Source organism: Tachypleus tridentatus, chromosome 1 (genome assembly GCF_004210375.1).
Source record: "Tachypleus tridentatus isolate NWPU-2018 chromosome 1, ASM421037v1, whole genome shotgun sequence".
In the NCBI taxonomy this organism is placed as follows: Eukaryota; Metazoa; Arthropoda; class Merostomata; order Xiphosura; family Limulidae; genus Tachypleus; species Tachypleus tridentatus.
In genome coordinates, this window is record NC_134825.1 from 18,430,111 (window position 1) to 18,456,714 (window position 26,604).

Genomic DNA, 26,604 nt, shown 5'->3' on the forward strand with positions numbered 1-26,604 from the left:
AAAAAACTTTTATATCCTGTTACACTACCTACAGCAACAGTAGTTAAAAAAACTTTTATATCCTGTTACACTACCTACAGCAACAGTAGTTAAAAAACATTTATATCCCGTTACACTACCCACAGCAACAGTAGTTTTAAAAAACTTTTATATCCTGTTACACTACCTACAGCAACAGTAGTTAAAAAAACTTTTATATCCTGCTACACTACCTACAGCAACAGTAGTTAAAAAAACACTTTTATATCCTGTTACACTACCTACAGCAACAGTAGTTAAAAAACATTTATTTCCTGTTACACTACCTACAGCAACAGTAGTTAAGAAAACTTTTATATCCTGTTACACTACCTACAGCAACAGTAGTTAAAAAAAATTTTATACCCTGTTACACTACCTACAGCAACAGTAGTTAAAAAAAACTTTTATATCCTGTTACACTACCCACAGCAACAGTAGGTTAAAAAATTTTATATCCGTTACACTACCCACAGCAACAGTGGTTCTAAAAAACTTTCATATCCTGCTACACTACCTACAGCAACAGTAGTTAAAAAACTTTTATATCCTGTTACACTACCTACAGCAACAGTAGTTAAAAAAACTTTATATCCTGTTACACTACCTACAGCAACAGTAGTTAAAAAACTTTTATATCCTGTTACACTACCTACAGCAACAGTAGTTAAAAAACATTTATATCCTGTTACACTACCTACAGCAACAGTAGTTAAAAAACATTTATATCCTGTTACACTACCTACAGCAACAGTAGTTAAAAAAACTTTATATCCTGTTACACTACCTACAGCAACAGTGGTTTTAAAAAACTTTCATATCCTGCTACACTACCCACAGCAACAGTAGTTTTAAAAAACTTTCATATCCTGCTACACTACCTACAGCAACAGTAGTTAAAAAAACTTTTATATCCTGTTACACTACCTACAGCAACAGTAGTTAAAAAAACTTTTATAACCTGTTACACTACCTACAGCAACAGTAGTTAAAAAAAACTTTTATATCCTGTTACACTACCTACAGCAACAGTAGTTAAAAAACTTTATATCCTGTTACACTACCTACAGCAACAGTAGGTTAAAAAACATTTATATCCTGTTACACTACCTACAGCAACAGTAGTTAAAAAAACTTTTATATCCTGTTACACTACCTACAGCAACAGTAGTTTTAAAAAACTTTCATATCCTGCTACACTACCCACAGCAACAGTAGTTTTAAAAAACTTTCATATCCTGCTACACTACCTACAGCAACAGTAGTTAAAAAAACTTTTATATCCTGTTACACTACCTACAGCAACAGTAGTTAAAAAAACTTTTATATCCTGTTACACTACCTACAGCAACAGTAGTTAAAAAAACTTTTATATCCTGTTACACTACCTACAGCAACAGTAGTTAAAAAACTTTTATATCCTGTTACACTACCTACAGCAACAGTAGTTAAAAAAATTTTATATCCTGTTACACTACCTACAGCAACAGTAGTTAAAAAAACTTTTATATCCTGTTACACTACCTACAGCAACAGTAGTTAAAAAAACTTTTATATCCTGTTACACTACCTACAGCAACAGTAGTTAAAAAAATTTTATATCCTGTTACACTACCTACAGCAACAGTAGTTTTAAAAAACTTTCATATCCTGCTACACTACCTACAGCAACAGTAGTTAAAAACTTTATATCCTGCTACACTACCTACAGCAACAGTGGTTAAAAAACTTTATATCCTGTTACACTACCTACAGCAACAGTAGTTAAAAAACTTTATTTCCTGTTACACTACCTACAGCAACAGTAGTTAAGAAAACTTTATATCCTGTTACACTACCTACAGCAACAGTAGTTAAAAAAATTTTATATCCTGTTACACTACCTACAGCAACAGTAGTTAAAAAAAACTTTTATATCCTGTTACACTACCCACAGCAACAGTAGTTAAAAAAACATTTATATCCCGTTACACTACCCACAGCAACAGTAGTTTTAAAAAACTTTCATATCCTGCTACACTACCTACAGCAACAGTAGTTAAAAACTTTATATCCTGTTACACAACATACAGCAACAGTAGTTAAAAAACTTTTATATCCTGCTACACTACCTACAGCAACAGTAGTTAAAAAAACTTTATATCCTGTTACACTACCTACAGCAACAGTAGTTAAAAAACTTTTATATCCTGTTACACTACCTACAGCAACAGTAGTTAAAAAAACTTTTATATCCTGTTACACTACCTACAGCAACAGTAGTTAAAAAAACTTTTATATCCAGTTACACTACCTACAGCAACAGAAGTTAAAAAAAACCTTTTATATCCTGTTACACTACCTACAGCAACAGTAGTTAAAAACTTTTATATCCTGTTACACTACCTACAGCAACAGTAGTTAAGAAAACTTTATATCCTGTTACACTACCTACAGCAACAGTAGTTAAAAAACTTTTATATCCTGTTACACTACCTACAGCAACAGTAGTTAAAAAAAACTTTTATATCCTGTTACACTACCCACAGCAACAGTAGTTAAAAAACATTTATATCCCGTTACACTACCCACAGCAACAGTAGTTTTAAAAAACTTTTATATCCTGTTACACTACCTACAGCAACAGTAGTTAAAAAAACTTTTATATCCTGCTACACTACCTACAGCAACAGTAGTTAAAAAAAACTTTTATATCCTGTTACACTACCTACAGCAACAGTAGTTAAAAAACATTTATTTCCTGTTACACTACCTACAGCAACAGTAGTTAAGAAAACTTTTATATCCTGTTACACTACCTACAGCAACAGTAGTTAAAAAAAATTTTATACCCTGTTACACTACCTACAGCAACAGTAGTTAAAAAAACCTTTTATATCCTGTTACACTACCCACAGCAACAGTAGTTAAAAAAACATTTATATCCCGTTACACTACCCACAGCAACAGTAGTTCTAAAAAACTTTCATATCCTGCTACACTACCTACAGCAACAGTAGTTAAAAAAACTTTTATATCCTGCTACACTACCTACAGCAACAGTAGTTAAAAAAACTTTATATCCTGTTACACTACCTACAGCAACAGTAGTTAAAAAAACTTTTATATCCTGTTACACTACCTACAGCAACAGTAGTTAAAAAAACATTTATATCCTGTTACACTACCTACAGCAACAGTAGTTAAAAAACATTTATATCCTGTTACACTACCTACAGCAACAGTAGTTAAAAAACCTTTTATATCCTGTTACACTACCTACAGCAACAGTAGTTAAAAAAACTTTCATATCCTGCTACACTACCCACAGCAACAGTAGTTTTAAAAAACTTTCATATCCTGCTACACTACCTACAGCAACAGTAGTTAAAAAAACTTTTATATCCTGTTACACTACCTACAGCAACAGTAGTTAAAAAAACTTTTATATCCTGTTACACTACCTACAGCAACAGTAGTTAAAAAAACTTTTATATCCTGTTACACTACCTACAGCAACAGTAGTTAAAAAACTTTTATATCCTGTTACACTACCTACAGCAACAGTAGTTTTAAAAAACTTTCATATCCTGCTACACTACCTACAGCAACAGTAGTTAAAAAAACTTTCAAAATTTCATTTAAATTATATTTCAAGAAACTGTTTATTTCTGTTAAGTAAAATGTGATTTTAGCACATAAAGATAGCAGATAAAATGATATATCTGATAAAGTTGCTTGGTTATAGTTTTAATTTCTATCATATGCTTGCCACCAGGATTTCAAGATATCATAATCATGGGATCTACAGCAGTGGAGGGTAAGTGTTAGGCTATTTACATTTTACTTTCATTCTAAATTATGTGAAAATACAATTATACTAACCAGTTTTTGATATGTTGAAATAACATGATATTTTTGTCTCTCTTTTCTCCTTTAAACTGTTATCACCCAAAATTCATTTATGACCTTAACTTCTTTTGTGAGTTATATCTATTCAAGTGACTCTTCATGGAAGTGACCTATAGAAAGATTGATGTCTCTTCCACTACTCTTACAATATGAGCGTATAAAGGTATAATAATGTATAAATGTGAAAAGAAAAAGCCACAGTAAATACTATGTTAGTAAAAAGAAGTACTTATAATTACTGAAAAGATACAGTTTAACAAAACATTTTGTTAAAAGATATCCTGAATGCCATCAGAGTGTGAAAATAATAAGGTAAACTTACTCCTTATCATAACATCACTGAATCTAGCAATAAACTTTCTTTACCTCCACTAATGACTGTCACCCTGTCACTGCCGTCTATTTTCATGGAATCAATTGTATTCAGTTTTGAATCACACCAATATATACGATGACCACCGTAATAGTCTATTGTTATCCCAGAAGGATATCCAAGTTTTTCATTGACAAGTACTTTGCGTTTAGTACCATCCATCCATGCTGATTCTATTTTTGGCGTTGTTCCAGCATCTGTCCAGAAAAGCTTGCTAAAAAAAATAATAGAAATAATAAAGATTTATAGCAATGGAGTTTACTATTCAGATAAAAGTCATATTAGACTGCAGACCTTTAATCCTCAAATTTATCTTAATTTGCTCTTTACAAAATTTCAAAATAGAGGAGTGCCACAACAGCATTTCAGATCTATCTTTAGTTTGTCTGCTATCAACTGCTCAGGCCACCCTTTCATTTGTTACCAAAACTCATCAGGTATACTGGATGATAAAAACAATCATTTTTCTTGAAAGGTTATATAAATTTACAATTTGAAAACTTTAGAATCTGTATTATTGTATGATTTGTATGATGAATATTAGGACTATCGATTTCCGTTCTAAAGTTAGCTTTAAAAATCACCTTAATGAACAACCAATATACTCTGAATTTAACATGTATTAAAGTACCTAACTGTATGAATCTTTAAAAAATATAGACTGCTTCTGAAAAGAAAATACTTGATAGAAGCTTCCTCTCATAACTTTACAAATTCATAAGTTGTGAGCTGCTGCAGATTGGTTAAAAATAACTTAAAGCACATAAACACAGAACAATATTGCATCAAATAACGGCTAAATTACACATACCCAAATTCAGGATCAAGGGCTAGTGAACGAGGCTGTTCTAACCCTGTAGTAATAATGGACCTCCTATATCGCCCATCTAACAAACTGGCAAAGATCCTTCCATGAGGTTGGTTACTAGACAGCTCTGTATCCATCCAGTAGAGATTTCTGAAATTTCATAAACAAATAAAGAAACCAGATTTAAACCATAACATTTTTTTTGTTCTGAAAAGCAAAGAAAATGTTGCATTGAATAAAGAATGTTTTCAGAAGGTATAAAACTTTCCTTCAGCAAAAGTATGCAACATACACATGGTACTTCAAATTATTACTAAATACAATATGAAAAATGTTTCTCAATTCAAGTTTAAAAATCTAGTGTTGATAATAACATGTGCTATACTAATTATGTTATTCAAGAGATTTCGAAACAATTAAAATTACTTAATACTAATATTTCCCTGGTTTTGTTGGCTGTTATTTAAATATTTGCTTGATAGTGAAATCCAGAACAGAGGTAATGAAAAAATCATACTGTTGAGTTAACTAATTTGATGGGAGAGAAAGTAAGAGTAGAAGAAGCAACGGTTGGACAAAATAATGACTTAAATCCAATGTAGGTAATTGTAAAAACAAATTTTATTAAATTTCATTATGGTACCTGAATTAAACTAGCCCGTTTGTGAGAGAACATGTACCTTTTTCACACAGCACAGAATGTACTTCAATCATACCATTATAATATCTTAACATATTTAGAAACAATCAACTTCAAAAACAGAAATGTAAAGTGTTTTATTTTTATTTTTGCCAAAGAATAATTGTTCAAATCAGTGGCATACAAACTGCCTTTGTAACCAAATCATAGCAAGGTTTTGGAATCAGAGAGGCCTGTGAAATTATGCCGTTAACACTATGATAACAAGCAAGAACTTTTCGGATGTAGAGTGTAAACACGTATCAATTTTGAGAATTTAGTTCACAATCATTTTAACTTTAATAATTTTTAACAAAATATTTCAAAATCTATATTTTGTCATCTTATACAAAGTCTGAACCATCAGCATTCATTTTTCTCTTGTTTGAAAGGCTGTGCTCAGAGGCAAGGCTCAAAATTCACTTTTGAGATGACAGGAATAATATAGATGCCAAATTTTATTTCACAAGAAGAACAAGTTATACACTAACTTGTTAGCTCACACTATTGTTCACATTTCAAAACATGACTCAATTTAATGAATACAAATGTAGATTTACCATATGCTATTTTTTAGCAGCTTTTAGTGCAACTGAAATGTTCAACAACTACTTTTTATGTTAGGTAATATAAGCAACTAAAAACTTTGTCTATGAAACCAAGAGTGCAACATGATTAACATTCCTAAAGTCCATGAGATAATTTAAATCAATAGATTAACTGAAATTTTTCCCATCACTGGGAATACATTTGTTAAATCAACTTACACTCTTACATTGGAAATGGCATTTTTGCTTGTTTGTAATAACATTTATTTACTTTTAAATATAAAGAAAAATGTTTCTAAAAAGGAACCATTCCTTTCTGTGCAGCTTATCTCAGAAGTACTCTACCACTTATTGTTTTTTGTTTCTTAGAATTTATCTGCTCATCCTAGATTTATATTTGCTAAGCAACTATCATCACTTAGGAATGTGATCATTTATGCTTTGTTCTTTGTGCGAGTTGTAGAAAGCAGTAACATGTTAAGGATAGGCTTTGTATACCATTAGTTCAAGTTATACAAAAACAAAACATAATGAATTAAAATGAAGGAAAATAAAGAAATGACGAAGAAATAATTGTGGAGTCGAGATTCTCGTTTAAAATACAAAGCAATCTCAGCTCGATACATTTTCTAAAATTCCAGTGACATTAAGATCTTGGACCAGAAGATTTATATGCTGGCTTCTGCATAAGTTCAATGAGCCACATAAAACGTTTTTGTTATGCAAAATCAAACTTTAATCACAACTCTATTTGTTTTGGTTGTATTTCTCTGTCATCTTTAGTCACTCATGAAATATTACCAAACATTGTGTAGTTGTAATTAAAATTTAACTGTCCATGAAGGAAAAAAACAACAACACATTTTTGTGTATTTCATTAATCTTGAAATTTGGTAAGCAAAAACATATATGGGAAAGTTACATTAGACAAATTCCAACAGTTTCTGATAGAGGATTGTTTTTTTCAGTGAGAATAAGCAAAAACAAATGTCTCTGACAGCCAGAACATGAAGGAAATATTGTTATCTAAACTAGTCACCAACTTTAGTCACCTGTCACAATGAATTCCACCTATCACAGTTTTCACCACAAACAACAGCTACTTATCTTATTCTACATCACAGTCATAACTTAAAACTATTTGATAAATACAATTGGCAAATATAATAACAAGGCATGTTATTACAAATATTAATTTGAGAAAATAAATCAAGACAGAGGAGAAGGAGTCATTCAAAAATATCACAGATAGAAGGAGTCACTCAAACACATCATGACAGGGAGAAGTCACTCAGAGCCATCATAGCCATAAGGAGTCACCAAAAAATATCATAACCCATTTCTTCTTATTCAGAGAAAGTATTTAAAATAATAAATCTGTCAATACCACTTAGTAAAATAAGTTCATTCAATGAAGGCAAATCATTCTGAAATGCTCAACCTAACAAGGTTGCCATTGTTTATCTATTATTCAACTTTCCTCAGACAAAACTGGCAAGTAGCACTCAGAAAAACAACTAAGTTCTCGAGTATTTAAACTTAATAAAATCTAAGATTCTCTATATAAAGATGGTTGAACTAGCCTACACTTTCAGTTATTATTCAACTTTCCTCAGACAAAAATGGGAAGAAGCACTCAGAAAAACAACTAAGTTCTCGAGTATTTAAACTTAATACTTTTTGCTTTATAAAATCTACGATTCTCGATATAAAGATGGTTGAACTAGCCTGCACTTTCAGGAGTTAAAATCAACTAAACACATTAGATAATCAAGGTCCAATAGCTTTATCAATGGCTGACAGACTTCAAACAGACAACTTGTACTCAGTTAAAATGAGAAAATTGAAGTAACTTAAAAAAGATAGATAGAACTACATAATTCTGGCTGACTGAAAACAACTTCGATGTTTCACATTTTAGAAAACAGAATGAGGCTAGATAATACATAAAAATCCTAACAAACACAATTCAACAGTGAAATCTAATCTATCAGAACAAATAAGTAACAGAGAATCTAAGATACCAACTATAATTTTAATGTTTCCTACTATGCATATAATATGATGAACTACACTACTGTCTATACCATATATAGTCTTTAACCTTAGTTTAACTATTCTGCCTGTTCTGTTTATTATTGTAAATAAATTCTTCATCATTAACCTAAAACTCATACATAAAAAAGTGAACAGTTGGTATACTGAAATATTGTATGATCAAATTCCTTTATTTCAGACTCATAACAAACAATATGAAATATGATACTCAGGAATCAAAGAACTATTGTTTTTTTTAATTGAAAGATACTTTATGTAAAGCCATAAATTATTTTAATAAAGCAGAATTCAAATAAGAAGCTACTTGTGGAATGTAAATTTATTACCAAAATAATAAATCCTTATATTTATTTATTTACTTATAAATACAATACTTATTTTAATAAGAGAAAGTGTGACATTTATACAAGTTTAGTTGTTGTAATGTTATGATGCTATTACATTGTGTGACAAAAGATTCTATGACTTATTAATTTTTGAGACAGAATATCAGAAATCAGGTTTGTTTGTTTTTTTTTTTACCCTGCAGTCCAGTCCACAGCAACTGCACTTGGTTTTGTAAGTCCTTTCACATCAAGATCCTGAGGAAAACCAGTACCATTATTAGGATTAGCTGGATTGGGAATTAATGATCTCTTGATAGTTTTGTCATGGGTGTCACTCCAGTATACAATATCTAAAACAAATAACAGCACTGCATTTTGACTTTGCTGATTACCAAAACGTTACACTCACACAGGGAGACAATTTTAATACAAGGTTTAAAATCAATATTTTATATTCCAAATACCTACTAAGGCTGTTACATGTAAAACATCAACATGAAATACTGTAAACAATTTTACTGATGTACTTTCTTTTTTTTGAAGTGATTACATGTATCTGTAATGCAAGTGAAATAATAGCATATACATCATATATGGGATCGAAGTAAACAATTTATAAAAGAAATATATTTATTTCACAAGGAAAAAATTCAGAACTTACAGTGGAGCCCCTGGTGGCTAAATGGTATGCTTAAGAAATTATTACTCTAAAATTTGGATTTAAACCCCTGCAGAAGGTACACCAAGGATAGCTCATCATATAGATTTGTGTTTAAAAGAACAAAAACAAACAAACTTACGATGAACTGGGTCAAAGTCAATAGCCTGAATCCGGTTTTCTCTTATTCCTTGAATCAGAGAAGTTTGTCTTTCATTAGTTACATCAAGCACACGGATTTCAGGGCCATCTGTAAACAGTATAACAGGTGGAGAACCTAATAGAGGTAAAATAAACATGAGTTATATCTTCAACATAAGATCACTATATAGAGATGTAAAAAAGACATAATATATAAAATGAAACGATAGGTTAAACAAAAGATGATGGAGAGCATGAACAGTTAGTAAAAAATTCAATCAATAACATCAGATAAAAGAAAATCCTTCAAACTATTGGCTATTCAATAATCTAGTGTAAATATGGACAAGAGTTGTCTAATTAAACCAGAGCTAATTAATGTGTACCAGAAAGAACCATTTAAAATGTTTGTTTCAGATGTTTTGGTAACTATTAATAAAAGTAAAAAAAAATGTCTACAGCCCCCCAGTGGTGTGTCTGCAGATTTATACCATTACAAACTGGGAATTTGATACCCATAGTGTGCAGAGCACAGTTAACCCATTGTGTAGCTTTGTGCTTAATAAGAAACAACAAAATTTTCAAAATATATAAAGCTCAAAGTGTGAAAAACTCAAAAAAAATCTTAAATTATTCCTCAAGAACAGAACATTATGAATATTGTAAATTGAGTTGAAGAAGGACAGTTTAATATTATTTTCCTGAATATATGTATTTTTTCAAACACTTGATAATACCAGTAACTTATAGTCTTCATAAGGTTTATCAACGTGTAATGTTTGAAATTATAATTTGTTAGTTATTTCTTATTTGTGTAACTGATGAATGTTAAAATTACAAGAGTTTAAAAAATGATTTTGTAAATACCTTCAGCAATACAGCCATCAGAAAATTGCTCAAATCCTTCACTGCAAGTGCATCTGAATGTTCCATTGTAGTTAGTGCAAATCTGCGAACAGTTGTGGCCAAAGGTTGCACACTCGTCAATGTCTAAACAAATAAGGCCATTGCAAATAAGAAATAATTTCAATTCTAAGGGCTAATAAAGCATAAGTATGCTTAAATAATGTTAAAATACAAGAGAGTAAAGTCTGCAGTATTAAAGTCAACAATCATAACTTTTTAGGAAATAGAATACATTCATGTTAACTCAATAATTATTTGTGGGCTCATATGGGTCATATCAGTTATTTTATATATTTCTCTCTGTGCTAATTATATACCAAATGGCTTGCATGTCCATTCTGAGTCATAAAAAGAGAAATAAAATGACAATATTGCTATTAAGTACAGTATAATTACTGTTGGGATTGCTTGTGTAGTTTACATAGAAAGTTGTTTTGCACTACTTTCTGGTCAGTTGTTTACAATGAATGCTTTAGCATAAAAAAACAAACAAACATACTGAATATGATTCAGCATGAACACAATAAAACTCAGTAATTCAAGAGTTAATATAAATTACCACAGCAATATTGTAAAATGCTTTTAAAAAAACAACAAAACAGTAGATCCCCAATTAAAGTTAAGGTTATAGAAGTTTCTTAAACACCTATTCTGAGAAATAATAGGATGTTGTATAAAATGAAAATAATTATAAACGAGCCAGTCTAAGCCTTTATATAAAAAGTTACACATAAAACACACACACTATTCCTTTTCTTTGCCGCATTTATCCAGTTTTACCTTATTTGTTTCACACAAGATTGTACAATATTTTTCACACCACAATATTCTATTCTCCTTAACAGGAGTTTTTTTTCTAAGTCCAACTTTTGTGATAAGAGCTTTGTGTCCAATCATAGATTTTATTTCATTGTCTATATAAAACTCTCTGCAGTCCCATTCTTGTATAGAGCTTAATATATATATATATATATATATGTTTTGTCCAGCTTAATATGCTGCATCCTATCTCAATATTCATTATATTTCTTACTAGCTCCCTTTGTACAAGTTCTATCTCATATATTCTCAGGTAGTTTTCCACTGTATTTCTTATGATCTTGATGTAAAACATAAGTAAGAAATTCATGGTAAAAACATAAATAAATGAAATAACACTTCTTTCATTTCTATTCATAATTTTAATATATTAAATGTTTCTTAGGGCTTGTCAACATCTGTGAATTTGTTCTCTTTGATTATGGGGTCAAATTCATGGATACTTTGCTTCTTTTTTTCTGATCTATCATAAACTATATCATCAAGTTAATTTGTCAATCACAATATCCAACATTTTACTTTTGAAAGTTTGTTTGGAACAAGTAAAATATAACTAATTACGAAATTATACAAGAAGTTAATAATAATAAAAACAAATGAAATGCACAGAATTTAAGCTTTAAATCGATACACAATATTTCATCAACTCACCATTCTGAAGTGCAATATCTAACAGTTACTGCTAAGAGGGAGAGCCCAGATAATCTTCCTAATAAACAGCTAATAAGAAATGATTATTCAGAAGGTTAGAAAGAGAAACACATACATGGTGAAACATTATCATCTCACATTTAATAACAGTGGTTCTTACCCTCACAAAGCTTTGGATTACTTTCTACTACTCTGTAGCCTCTAGGACAAAAACAAAGATACCCTCCTTGCTCTAGTGCTGTGCAATTGTGTTGACAACCTCCCCGGGTATCTGTGTCACAAGCACCTGTATCTGTAAATTAAACAAAACTATCATTTGTATTCCAAGGTGTCTTTATGATTGTATAAATACACACTAAATTATGTGTACCTATACACTAGTTTATGTTTTAAAATGTACCAGAAATTCAGATGACTGACAATGTAATACTAGCACTGGAGTTCATACTTTCAAAAAAGTGTCAAAAAAAGATAATAAATGACTCCTTACTAGAAAATATATTTTTCATCATGAATATCTAAATGGCATATAATTTGTTTTCATCAATCATGTTACATGTACTCTGTGTGATGGAAAGGGTGTAAATATAGTGCATTTGGATTTTCATGAAGCCTTTAACAAGATACTCCCACTAAAGGTCAGCTAAAAAAACACATTAGTAGAGTTCAGATGAGACTAATTAACTAGATTATTGGATACATGTATAAAAAAAACAAGAAGTTATTATTAATAGAGTACAGAAAAACTACATCAAGGAAATTAACATATTTATTGTTAGAAAGGTTGAAAAATTTGTAGATAATACTTAACCCTCACAAATAAAAAATAATACAGTAAGATTATCATAATTATAAACTTAATTACTTTAGTGTGAACAAAAAATAGTGATAAAAACTGATATAATTGGTTCATAAAAATTAGGCCTAACACTAATAGTGTTGACAACAAGCTATTGGTATTTAGTTTTGAGTATTTATTTCTAGTGTAAGTGCAAATAAAATGGTTAAGACTAGTAAAAATTAAGTGTTCATGATTTGATAGGTATGCTGGGTGCAATGAGTAGGTTCTACTTGAGAACGCAGGACTGGTACGTACATTTAAGAAACGTTGAAGTGAATGTAAGCAATCTGTATGTAAAGTTTGTAGGTTAATGAGGAAGTTGAAAGTTAAACTAATCAAAGGATGTATGAAAAAGGTTGGCTCAAAATGTAAAAATCAACAGTAAGGATTTCTTTAAATACACTAAGGTTAAACAAAATGTCAGTATGGGGGTGGGTCCTTTGAAGGATGGTAAACAAAGGTTGATATCTGTTTATTATGAGATGGCGGGGTTATTAAATTCTACTTTTTCTTCAGTTTTTACAATTGAAGATTTAAGCAGTATTTTCCATCTGGAACAGTTGATAGATAGAAACAAGACTGAACAAGATGATTACATTAATTATGAGCTTGTTAAGGTTAAGAAGCCACTTGCTACTATTTTTGTAGCCCTTGAATAGTGGGCAGGTACCAAAGCATTCAAAGTTAGCTAATGTCACTTCTCTTTTTAAGGAAGGTAATTTAAATTATCCTAGTTAATTAAAGGCCCATTAGTCTTATATCAGTTGTGGGAAAAGTTTTGAAAAATCTTATGAAAGATACCAGGTGAAGCCAATTAACAAACTTTAGAATATTTTTGCATTACCATCATGGTTTCACTAAGGGAAAATCTTGATTTAAAAATGTTTTGATATTCTTTTAAAGGGTTACTTCTTATGTATGCATATGGTAATAGTGCAGATTTTGTGTATCTGGACTTTTAAAGGGTTACTTCTTGTGTACGTATATGGTAACAGTGCAGATTTGGTGTATCTGGACTTTTAAAGGGTTACTTCTTGTGTACGTATATGGTAACAGTGCAGATTTGGTATATCTGGACTTTTAAAGGGTTACTTCTTGTGTACGTATATGGTAACAGTGCAGATTTTGTGTATCTGGACTTTTAAAGGGTTACTTCTTATGTATGCATATGGTAACAGTGCAGATTTGGTGTATCTGGACTTTAAAGGGTTACTTCTTGTGTATATATGGTAACAGTGCAGATTTGGTGTATCTGGACTTTAACTTCTTGTGTAGATATGGTAACAGTGCAGATTTGGTGTATCTGGACTTTTAAAGGGTTACTTCTTGTGTACGTATATGGTAACAGTGCAGATTTGGTGTATCTGGACTTTCAGAAAGCATTTGACAAAGAGTCACATAATGTAAAAAACATTGTCTCTAAAGATGCGTGGGATAAGACAGCAAATTGGATAGATGGAAGAAAGCAGAGATTTATCATAAATAGAGTTCAGTCAAACTGGCTTAATGTCACAAGTGGGGTGCCTCGGGGATCAGTCTTTTGAACTTTGCTGTTTTTGATTTACTCCAATTAAACATATGAAGAAGTGGTCAATAAATTACTTAAACTTGCTGATGATATTAAGGGTCTTGGGTTTTGCTGGCTGTAAAGAGATCATTACTGCTTTAGAAAAGGATTTAGATAATTTAGTGAGTTGGGAAAATAAATGGCAGATGGGTTTTAATTGTAATAAATGTAAGGTAATGCATGTGGGTTATCATAAGTATAATTTTAATGGTGATCTTAGTGAAGTGTACAAGACTATACAGGGAATTGATAGGATAAAGTTCTTTGTATTGCATTCTGAAAATAACAGGATTAGAAGATACAAGTTTAAGAATTTTTTTAAAGAACAGATCTATTGTTTTATTGAATAAATTGCTGCCAGCAGTAGTGAACATTGGCACATTAGAAAAGTTCAAAAAGGAAATCAATAATTGCCCTAAACATTACAAGATTTTTACTGTTTTTCTTGTGCAGCAACAGCATTTAAAGCATCAAATGTTTTTTTTTTCTACTGTCTTATAAGTCATGTTAAGAAATAAGAAATAAAAACTCACAACATCCATTTTCATCAGATTTATCTCCACAATCATCTTCATGGTCACATATTTTGCCACGAGAAATGCATTTATGATTAGCACATTGAAAACTGGTGTCATCACATGGAGTGGGCATTTTGTGGCACAAGGTGTGGTTGTTTTCATCTGAGCCGTCACCACAGTCATCAACACCATTACACAGATGAAAACGTGATATACATAAATGATTTGCACATTGAAATTTGTGCTTAGTATCACACTTGAAGTTTCCTACAGAAAAAGATTGATACATATTGTTGAAAAGATGAACCATGAAAAATCATGTATTTTACTTCAAGTGGGTCTCTCATTATCATAAGAAAAACTGCGTCTACTGTTTTTTCTTTTAATTCTACTTAAAAAAAAAGATTTTACCATCTTCAACCACATCAATTTGTTTTTATATTTAAACCACAAAACAAAGAAGCTCTTACGACATAAGGCATCTCCTTCATCTGATGAATCACCACAGTCATCATCACCATCACAAATAAAATTGTCTTGTATGCATATCTGTAATGATATTTTAAACAATTCTACAGAACTGTCTGTTACACAGCATAGATAAAACGTGAATATTAAACATGCATGATTAGATATATAAGAATAAAAAAGAAATATGTTTTATGGACTGGTGTATGTGTGTGTTTTTCTTGTAGCAAAGTCACCTAGGGATATCTGCTGAGCCCACCGAAGGGAATCGAACCCCTGATTTTAGCATTATAAATCTGGAGACATACTACTGTACTAGCAGGGGGCTTATGGACTGGTGTATAAACTATTATTCCCATACAAATGTAAAGTATTTACAGTTTCAGTATGAGAAAACAATGAGACATGTTTACTCAAGTTATTTTACAGTTAGATAAAAGCACTTAGGTGACTTACGTGCTATATCAAAGTCATATAGATAACAAGTTGTTTTGCAAAGAACTTTCAATATGTGCAAAATTTAGGCATAAGAAATGCAAGTTATTCAAAAAAATCTCATCTACTTTTCCATACAGGTCAATCAGTAAGTATTTATATTATACTTTAGATAACAATAATTATAGGTCTATACATTAATGATTCAAGCTCACAATAACATTTAAAATCAAGTAAATTAATACTGATATTTTAATTTTTTTGTTAACTTTACTATAATTATTAGACAAAGCTAAAGTTAGGCTGTCAGACATTTTAGTTGTTAACGTAGTGATAAATCATGTTAATAGTTTTCAATATCTTTTGGAAAAAAATGCTCAGAGAAAACCTATTTGTCAAACATGACAACCATCATATTTCACAAACAAAAATGTGGGTGTAAAATCATGATATCTAGTAATCTATCATACAGTAATTGTAAGTACACTCTAGTACATTCTAACTGAAAATAATAAAATTAATGCTGAAATCAACAAAACTATATAACTTTATTATGTACCTGCAGTATGACATATCATTTAAAAAAGAAGCACATAATTTCTATGCAAACTGAGAGTATCTGAGAGTACAGCTCTGTAATCTGCAACAGAAGTAGACAAGCTAAGATGATGGAAGAGTGAAATAAAAAAAACACAAAAAAGAAGAGAGAAACTATTAAAAGAGTTGGAGGGAGACAAACTTCATGGGCACCATTTCTGAAATACAGATCTACGAGAGTAGCATGATGCTAATGAGGAACATCTGCATTATAGTAAGCAGTAAAGCTGTACATGACAAATGTCACTGGTGAAGATGTACCAGATATAATGGAATAGATTCCTTCTGAGATAAGCTAGAGTGGAAACCACAGTGAAGAAGGACAGCATGGGACAATAAAAAAAACTTGAACTATGGGACAAATGATTTAGTCGGGTACCCAATAACACTATAAAGAGTATGCTATGATATTTGTTTTACTTTTCACAAAGAGGTACTAAAAAATAAAAGAATGTCAACATTTAATATTACATGATAAATTTAAAATGAGACTGTTCTCAGTTTAAAAATACAATAATAAATTGTTTTACTTAAAATTTTACTGTATAAAGACTGAGTAAAATATTATGAGACTAGGAACAGTTTCACACACTACCAGTTTTGTTATCACACTGCATCACCAACAGGAAAGTAATATCTTCCAAGAGTTAAGATATATATACAATTTTAAAAAATCACATCATCAAACTTACATACAATTCAGCCTAAAGAACTTTACTCAAACCACCAAAAACAGTATAGCCTTGTCCTTCATCTTTATTCAATACTTTAAAATTAATTTTGTTACATTCAGTAATCACAATAGATTAATATAGATATTATCAATGCTGAAGCTTCTTGAAAAGTAAAAAAGACTGCAGAACCAAAGGATGTTAATACATCACTTCAGATGAATGAGATATTAAGCAGCAACTAACTGAAACATGGACTTGTAAAACAATCCATCTGGAAGAAACTAACTGAGAGGTCAACTGACTGAGAGGCAACACCCAGCAAGAATCTCTCTACTCATTCAACAACTGATATTACTGTGTGTGTGTGAACACCTAATGTAAAGACATCATTTCACTACGTGAACAATGAAGATGGTAGAATTAGGACATGCAATTAAATGCAGTTAAATATTCATTTGTCATTCATAAACCTTGATAAAGGAAATTCATCATATTCTCATAGGTTTCACCTACAAAGGAGAAATATCTAGATAAAAAAATGAGGTGGTAAACATTGAAGGCTAGTCTGCAAACAAATGTTGTTTTTAGCACCAGAGATAGATGAAAAAAGAATCCAGATGAAACAAAGTACAACATTAACATTTTCTTATTATGAAAAAGGCTAGAACCTGCTAGATGCAAAATTAAACAAAAATTGGAAGGGTTGAATTTGGATGACAGAGAATTGAAGTAAAACATCTGATGAACAAAAAGGAATGGGCCTTTAGATGAACAAGTATCTGAGATTATCCTAATGCCTGGACATATAAGCCATCCAGAGCAGAGAGACGAGTTAGTCTGCTTACACTGACACAGGAAAAATACAAGTTGATGTAGGACACAAACACAAAACAGGACTCTATAACAGACCACAGGCAAAATAAAATGCTAAAACCTAACAAACTCTTAGCAGCAGTTTCTCCTTAAGAGGAAACAAGTTAAAGTGAAATACTTGCAAATATGATGACAAAATCTGTTAAAAAAATATATACATTTATGCATATGTAAGTCAGATGATTAAAATACAAATGTATAGCAAAACAGCCAACAGGCAAAACTGCCAAACTAACTCTAGAGCCACATAGTAATAGAAACAATTGCAGCAAGACTTATAGATAAGAAAGATATTAAAAGTTATTAAACTTCTAAAGAGAATAAGATTAGCTGAAAAGAAGACTAATCAGAGCAGTCTGGGTAGAAGAGATGAGTGATGATTGGTCAAAGTAGAAACCACATGAAAGACCGTGCATAATGTCTATATCCATCATTAACATTATTATACAATGTCTATATCCATCATTAACATTATTATACAATGTCTATATCCATCATTAACATTATTATACAATGTCTATATCCATAATTAATATTATTATACAACGAAATACATGCATTGAACCATTAAAGATGACAGCATATATAAAATATGTCCTGTATTAATAAGGTTTTCAACTAAGTTATTGTAAATACTTTAATGGTGAAAACAATTGCATCAGAAAGAATGCAGTACCAAAGTGAACAGCACAACTGTTAACAAGATGATCTAAATGACTAGAAATTAAAGCTTAAGTTATATTCCTCATGGAAGATGGGGGACTGGAGAATTATGAATAACTGGTGAATGCTCAGCAATACATAATGAATAATTAGAAATTTGTAGTCATGCGTTTTGATGAAAGCACAAATTCAAAGTCAACAGGGCCCTGAAGACCTGTTAATATAAACACATCATCAAAAATAAAATCTTAAATTCTATTCATTATTTTAGTATATTATATAGATCACACTACCAAAAATTCATATTTCAATACGTAAACATCAACAAATTATACAATTCAACAATTCAATTATTAACTTTAATAATTATTAGTGCATAAAACTATCAGTCTTAAATTAATATTGCATGCTCTTCCTTACACGTATACTTACAGTATTATTGCATTCAAAATAACCCTCTAAACAATATCGACCTCCAGGGTACCGTGGTGGGCAGTTCCACTCATCAGAAACATCGTGGCAGTCTTTGTTACCATCACACTTGAGTTTTAAAGCAATACAATGGCCACTTTGGCATTTAAACTGATCTTCCTATTAATAACAAAGAAATTTTCTATTAATATTATTCATTATAGTCTCAAATATTTTCAAATTAACTTTAACTAATAAAAACCAATATTACTAGAATTATTTTAAAATGTCTTTATTTACTGTTTGAAAGATATAGAATTCTTGAAACAGTTATATAAATCTTGATCTGTGAAAAATTAGATTTCAGGCTACTTTCAAAGAATAGTCCTAGGTCAAACATGAACAATTTATTAGTCTTCATATTTAGTACAACAGAAACTCAGTGGAAGTGACTGAGTTCAGCAAACAGTTAATATTTTGTGCATCTCTTTGCTTTAATAACTGCAGTGTCTTTCAGTCTTTGTTGTAACATATTTAATAAAAATGTCCTTTGGGATTTTACTCCAAATGCTTCTAATACACTCCCATAGTTTCTTTGGAAGTAACATTTAATTTGTCAAGTCTTTGATCTATCAAATTCGAGATCTGCTCAACAGAGTTGAGACTGCAGCTCTGTGGGGACCATTGCATTTGAAAGACTCTAGTAGCTTCTTTCTTAGTTCAGTAATTCCTGCATAGTTAGATGAGTGTTTGGGGTCATTATCTTCTTGGTAGTAGAATCCTTTACCAATAATATGCAAACCACTGGGTATACCATAACAGATCAGTAGCTCATGGTACTTGTGCTAGCACATTATTTCATTTATTTTCAAATATCTCTTGTTGCCTCTGAAGAAAAACACCCCAAAACCATAACACCACCTTCTACATGCTTCATGGTAGGTGTTACACAGTGAGGTAAGTATCTTCATCCTTCTTCTGCTGGATGCACAACCTACACCTTGAATCAAATATTTCAAATTTGGACTCATTCATCCATAACACTCTTTTCTAAATATTAACAGTACAGTTTTTATACTTTTTAGCAAACTGACAACATTTGGGGATCAAAATAAAGGTTTGGCAACTTCTACATGACCAAATATTCCACTCTCACTAACTCTATCAATACTGTAGATTTGGACACATTTAACTCATACTTGAGACCAGTGGCACTCTTCCTTCTGTCCCAAAGACTGCATAAACAAAGATACTTAACATCATTATCACTGAGTTTAGGTGTTCTGCCTCTTCCTTTCCTATTTTCAAACTTACCTGTCTTGATCTCAAAATCTAGGATGTACTTTGTACAGTAATTTGTTGGAGAGTCCCATCCAGCATTATGCAAAGTTTTTGTGCAAACTCTCTATTCTGTTGACAATTCTCTATGTTTTGGGGTCATTTGATGGCAACAAAACTTAATATATATAGTGTTAAACACTGTTTATATTAAGGTTTATTTGTGGAGTGCTTGTAAATTAATTTATTCTAGTACATACTGTACCATATTCTAGCTCCTTATTTGGTCTTATCTGTCTATTTCATCATTTTCCAAACATCATCTGTCCATTTTTTGTATTTTTAGCAAATTTCAGTATCTTGACAATATTTGTGGATCAAAGTAATGTTTTTTAACTGCTGCATGACCATATATTCCATTCTCATTGAGATTTCTTGATACTGTAAACCTGGACACTTTTCTGTCAATTTGTACATGGGTGCTTATCTCATATTTGAGATCAGTGGTAGTCTTCCTCCTGGCCTGAAGGCTGCATAAACAAAGATACGTAACATCAGTATCATATAGTTTAGGTGTCCTGCCTCTTCATTTTCCATTTTCAAATTTGCTTGTCTTGATCTAACAATCTAGGGTGTACTTGACAGTATTTGGGGAGTATTTCAAGTCTGCATTTTCCCTATTAAATGCTAAAAAAGTTTTAATTTTTATTTTCCCTTTTCTTATTTTCATCTTTCGAGGCTCTACTTAAATAAGTGGTTGAGTCCAACAATGCAAAATCCATATTTTTTCTTTATGTTCATTGGCCTTAAGATTTTGGCCAGAAGTGTATATATACTTCCTTGTAACAGTCTGTAATATATATATAATGGTAGAGATTCCATTGTTAGTCCTAGCTGTCATCCTAAAATCATAATGCATAATGCCTGTAGTTCTCAAATGTACTGGGGATATCCCATCTATCAGACAAAGTCCAAATGTTGATGTTAAACAAGTCAGCAAATGTAGAAAATCAATTAAGGATATGTAGTTGATGTTTATGTCAAATTTTAATTGCTTATTAGCAATTAATGTACATAATAGTACTAAATCTATTTAATTCATTATATAATATACGTATGTACCTCCAGCCACACATTTGCTATGGCAATATTACACTGCTACATGGTTGTAAATTCACCTTAAATTCATATAAACAGACACAAAATATGTAACTCTTAGCATCGTGGTTAAAATTTATGGTGGCACACAATGCATTAGTGTATGCAAATTATTTTTATGAGATCCAGTTAACTCTCTGTAATACATGCAACTTCTATTTAATATGTCACTATTATCCTACCTTGCATTGGTAATTGAGACAGTGTTTCTCATCACTGTTATCATCACAGTCATCATCATGATCGCAACGCCATTTTGATGGAATACACTTCTTATTATCACACTGGAATTCACTCTCTGAACATTCACGATACAAATTTTCTATTGAGAACCAAAAAAAGGTATGATTTGACAAGATGTATTTCTTTGAGAATTTAAAGAATAGACCAAATATTTTTGAAAGAAATTATTTGTGTTATAACATTTGTATTCACAGCAACTAAATGTTTCCAAATAAATATTCCAGAATATTTACAATGAAAGGATTTGACAACATAATTTCATGATTATTTTGAAATCGTTTTTTCTTTACTAACCACATGACACCGGATCTTCATCTGAATTATCTCCACAGTCATCTTCAAAATCACAATGCCACCTCATCGGAATACATCTTTTATTGCTACACTGAAAGTCACCCATCTCATGACATTTAGGACAATACTCTGGGTTTGTCTCATCTGAATTATCTCGACAGTCATTTTTTCCATCACAGAAAAACCAGCTTGGAATACAGCGATAGTTGCTGCGAGTTGGACACTTCTGCCAACCTGTACTGCAATTACGATTTCCTAAAAAAAATAAAGAAAATTTCTAATGCATTACAGAGGAAACAGTACTTTTTAATATTCCGTCAAAGAAAGAAACAAAAAAAGATCAAATGTAAACTTTTAAACAATGGATTTATTTCCAAAACCAGAGGGAATTTATTTGTTAACAAGATGACTGCATTAAACCTGACTGATTGCATTAAGAAAGAATTGAGAAACTTAAAAATGATAAGGCTCTTAGACCAGACGTTTTTTTCTCTAAGGGTTTTAAAGAAAGTTAGGGATTGTGAGCCACTTGCTACTTTTTTTTTTTCTTTGTAACTCCTTGAATGCTAGAAGATCTGTATAGATGCCAGATAATTGGAAGTTGACTAGATGTTATATTCTTCTTTTCCAGATGATGAACATTTTCCCAGTAATTATAGACTTATTGTTCTTAGATTGGTGGTCAGAAACTGTTCTAAAAGTTGATAAAAAGTGCTTTTCAAAGTAATTTAACCAAGGTTAAAATTCTGTTGGATAGTTAGCATGATTTCAGTAGGGAAAAGCTTTACATTACTAATCTTTTGACATTCTTTGAAGAGGTTATTATTTATGTAAATGAGAGTACAGTTGGCAGTTTTGATGTATCTGGATTTTCAAAAAGTATTTGACAAGATACCACTTGGCTCACTTGAAAGAAAACTCGCTGGAGAGAAGAAAACAGAAAGTTGTTATAATTGGAATAATGTGTCTAGTCTAGGGTTCCTTACCCCAGAAAGGACACTGAACTGTTGGAAAGGATTCAGTAGTGTTACTAGGATGGTGCCTTGGATGATTTTTCATACAAAGAGATTAAGATCTCAAAAATTGTTTTATTTAATAAAAAAAAGAGTAAAAGGAGATCTGATTGATGTGTTTAGGAACGTTTACTGAAGTCGTAATATTACTTTTGCATATTTGCTGCTGATAATCATTAGACTAAGGGACACAAAAGTACATTTTGGAAAAGCAGGAGTTATCTTCAGTTAAGGCAGGTTTATTTTCCTAATAGAATTATTGGCCTTTGTAATGGATTCCCTTCAGATGTGGTGAACACAGTTAATGCAAGGGAAGGCCTGATAAACATTTGAATGATAAAAACTGGCTTTGAGTATTTTAGTGGTTGAGATGGCCTAGGTGGGCCAATAGGTCTCTTGCCGTGATTAAATTGTTTAATTATTTATGTGTGTGTGTGTGTATATATATATATATGTATATGTGTATGCATGCATGAATTAAATCTTAGAAAGTAAACATCAGAGAATCCTAAGTTCTAAGTGAAAATGAATATCTAAAAATCTATTAATTTTTCTTTGGCTTACATTAACTCATGCATAAGTCTGTTAACAGCCTCCTAAAATATGTATGAACCCATGGGTAATACATTAATACTTACGGCAAATATGAGCTGGTTCATCAGAATCATCTCCACAATCATCATCATAGTCACAGTACCACAGCTTAGGGATACATTTGCCATTAGTACATGCAAACTGTGTTTTAGGGTCACATTTCATGTGATCTACAAGTGATAACAACACATAAAAAATCAGGTTTACAGTTTTGATTTCACCACTCTAAATTAGCAATTTAAATCTTCTAACAAGGGTTTATTTACTCTACGTAGTGATGGTATTTAGAGAAGTATAATTTATTCATTTTATTGATGTAGATAACTAAACTGCTCATTTAACACTTCACTAATACCAAGTACTTACGGCATATAGCAGGATCTTCATCTGACCCATCTTTGCAATCATTGTCTCCATCACACTGCCAAGACTGAGGAACACAGCGGCCAGTATCATTACATCTGATAGCATGTTCACCACAGGGAAGATCTGTAATCCAGTTACAATAAAACAGAATATTAAGAAAGATGTTTTAACATATATCATTTTTCTCTTTTACAAATGTGACCCATGATGCCAATCTTAAAATATATAGTGTTGCTCAGCTAGAAGGAAGTTTAACGAAACTCAATGTGTACACTTTGCTTTAATTTTTAGGACACAATTTTAGTAACTTAATATATATCTATATCTACTTGTCTATATATATATATATAGATATACACAGAGAGAGAGAGTGAGAGTGTGTGTGTTACTCTAGTGTTAATTAGTGAGAGATTCAATGAAGTAATGAGTGGTTAAAAGAGTGAGCCTGGTAGTTAAAAGAGTAGCAGTGAATGATAATGGTCAATTCATCTCTTTCTTCAGCCAGTTATTCAGTGAGTGAGTTGAGTAACAAGAATATTAATTTGTGCTGTTAGGAAGAAACACAGATATAAAATCAGCACACAAAAGTTTGTTTTGTAATTAAGTACAAGCTACACAATGGGCTATCTGTGCTCTGCTCACCATATTTACTGAAACCCAACATCTAGAACTGTAAATCCAAATACATACTTCTGTGCCACCTGGGGGCAGTAAACAAGTGGAATTTGTTCAACACGGCTTATTTTGTGACGTTAAATTATTTGGTAATTATGGTTGTGCTAAACAATAAACATAATTTGAAAATATGACACCTTTCTTATAATTAAGTGGATTAGATTTTCCATTACTGGTTTTACTGAATAATCCAAAAGTAACAGCCAAGTAACAGAAACCTTAACAACATTAATTCTGTCTCTTTTTGCTTATGAAATATATCATCTTAAATTTTTAGCTTAATAAAAACATAAAACAAAATGTTATTAAATCTACTGTGTTATAAGTAAATACAAAAAAAAAAAAAAATTTTCTTCTAGATACTGAAGTAACACTACAGCCAAAGACATTTATTATGTTATGAAAGGCAAACTGTATTTCTTTTGTAATTGACTCAAGTTAAATGCTTAACAAATACGTCAGAGTATAAAACAATCTTGAATATCGTTAAAGCACTCACCACAGTACATTTCATCCGAGTTATCTCCACAGTCATTATGTCCATCACAGACTCTGAGCTGGGAGATACAAGTCACGTTCTTATGACATTGGAACTGGCCTACCTTACAATGGAATGGTGCTGCAATGATAAAAAAAGAAAAGGAATAACAGTATATTGCTATCAATATGGAGAGTCCAAAAAATAGTGTATGATATTCTTAATCTGATATTAATCAGGAAACTTCTTCTACCTAAAATTTTCTTTCACTCTCCACAACTGTTTGTACTAGCCATAAAATTAATTGAATTAATAAAAGAATAATGACATAATTTTATCCATAATAACATTTTAAATATCCACATCTATCATGCAATTCATAAAATATAAAGCTTCTTATGAAACACACACTTCATAAGTTTCAAAGTCAACATCAGCAAAATAATAATAAATTTTTTTAATAATGTCCAATTACTTATAACCTAGGAAACTGTTGAACAAAAGTGTCTGTAAAAACACAAAACACTTACGACAACTTTTCTCATCAGATCCATCCTTACAGTCTTTTTTACCATCGCAACGCCACAGTATGGAGATACATTTATCATCATTACCACCACACCGATGTTGCCTACTAGTACAATTTGCAATACATGTTTTGTTGTTTTTGAGGAAAACAAACTGATCAGGGCAAGCACACTTATGGCCACCACCAGGTGACAACAGACATAAATGACTGCAATTTCCATTATTATTCATACATGGGTTGGGATCTGAAAAAACAACAAAAGGGGGCTTGTTTATAATATATATAATAGCAGTAAGTCATGAAATAAGCAACATGTTTAGCTGTAAAAAACAACTTGTTTTATAATATAATAGTTTAAAGTAAAACACACACATACCCAGTAATGTTTATGTGAGTATGGTATAGTTATAAATTAAAGCTCTATACAAAAAGTGTGGGAAAAAATATATATACTAATAATAACACATGAACAGCTTTACATAAACATTCACAAAATAATTCTCTAAAAGTTTTTATTTACTTCTGTACTCATTGTGGAATTAAACAGAAACAGTTTCACTATACCAGCACACTTTAGTTTTTTACTTTTTCTGGCTATATATTAATATTGGAATACATACATAGAATTTTATATGATCATAGTTTTGATATATCTTGTAAAATACAAAATTAGGTGTTATAATTCTACTCCTTACTTATTCAATAGTTTTATAGTTTTATTAAACTTTCCTATTTAATGTAGAAAGAGAAACACTTTAACATTTTTTAACAAATAAAGGTTTTCAAAATATACTTTTAGGGTTTTTCCTTGAATCATTCTACTAAATAGAAAGATTGAAGCATACTAAAACAGGATTCTATGTAATGTTTTACATAGACATTTGTTTTAATCATGTTTTTCAAAAGTTTTCATTTTTAGTGAAATCACTATCAACTGTTACCTGATGTACATATATGTTTGAATAAGTAAGAAAAAGCATTTCGTTACTTAATTATAAAAATAAGTCACAAGTTGCTTTAAGACATCATTCAAGAAACAAGTTTTAAGCAAAA

At 31.0% G+C, this 26,604-nt stretch overlaps 1 protein-coding gene across 1 annotated transcript in view; it reads right to left on the reverse strand.

Moving 5' to 3' along the window:
- The window catches only part of LOC143244129 (low-density lipoprotein receptor-related protein 2-like), a 231,445-nt gene that overhangs the window by 21,963 nt on the left and 182,878 nt on the right, over positions 1-26,604 (reverse strand). The window contains 15 exon segments of the mRNA XM_076488262.1: positions 4,276-4,496; positions 5,094-5,240; positions 8,898-9,051; positions 9,502-9,636; positions 10,368-10,490; positions 12,037-12,168; positions 14,818-15,069; positions 15,273-15,351; positions 18,945-19,103; positions 21,542-21,681; positions 21,897-22,151; positions 23,548-23,673; positions 23,870-23,992; positions 25,044-25,163; positions 25,553-25,795. Coding sequence (XP_076344377.1) covers positions 4,276-4,496; positions 5,094-5,240; positions 8,898-9,051; positions 9,502-9,636; positions 10,368-10,490; positions 12,037-12,168; positions 14,818-15,069; positions 15,273-15,351; positions 18,945-19,103; positions 21,542-21,681; positions 21,897-22,151; positions 23,548-23,673; positions 23,870-23,992; positions 25,044-25,163; positions 25,553-25,795 — 2,409 coding nt within the window.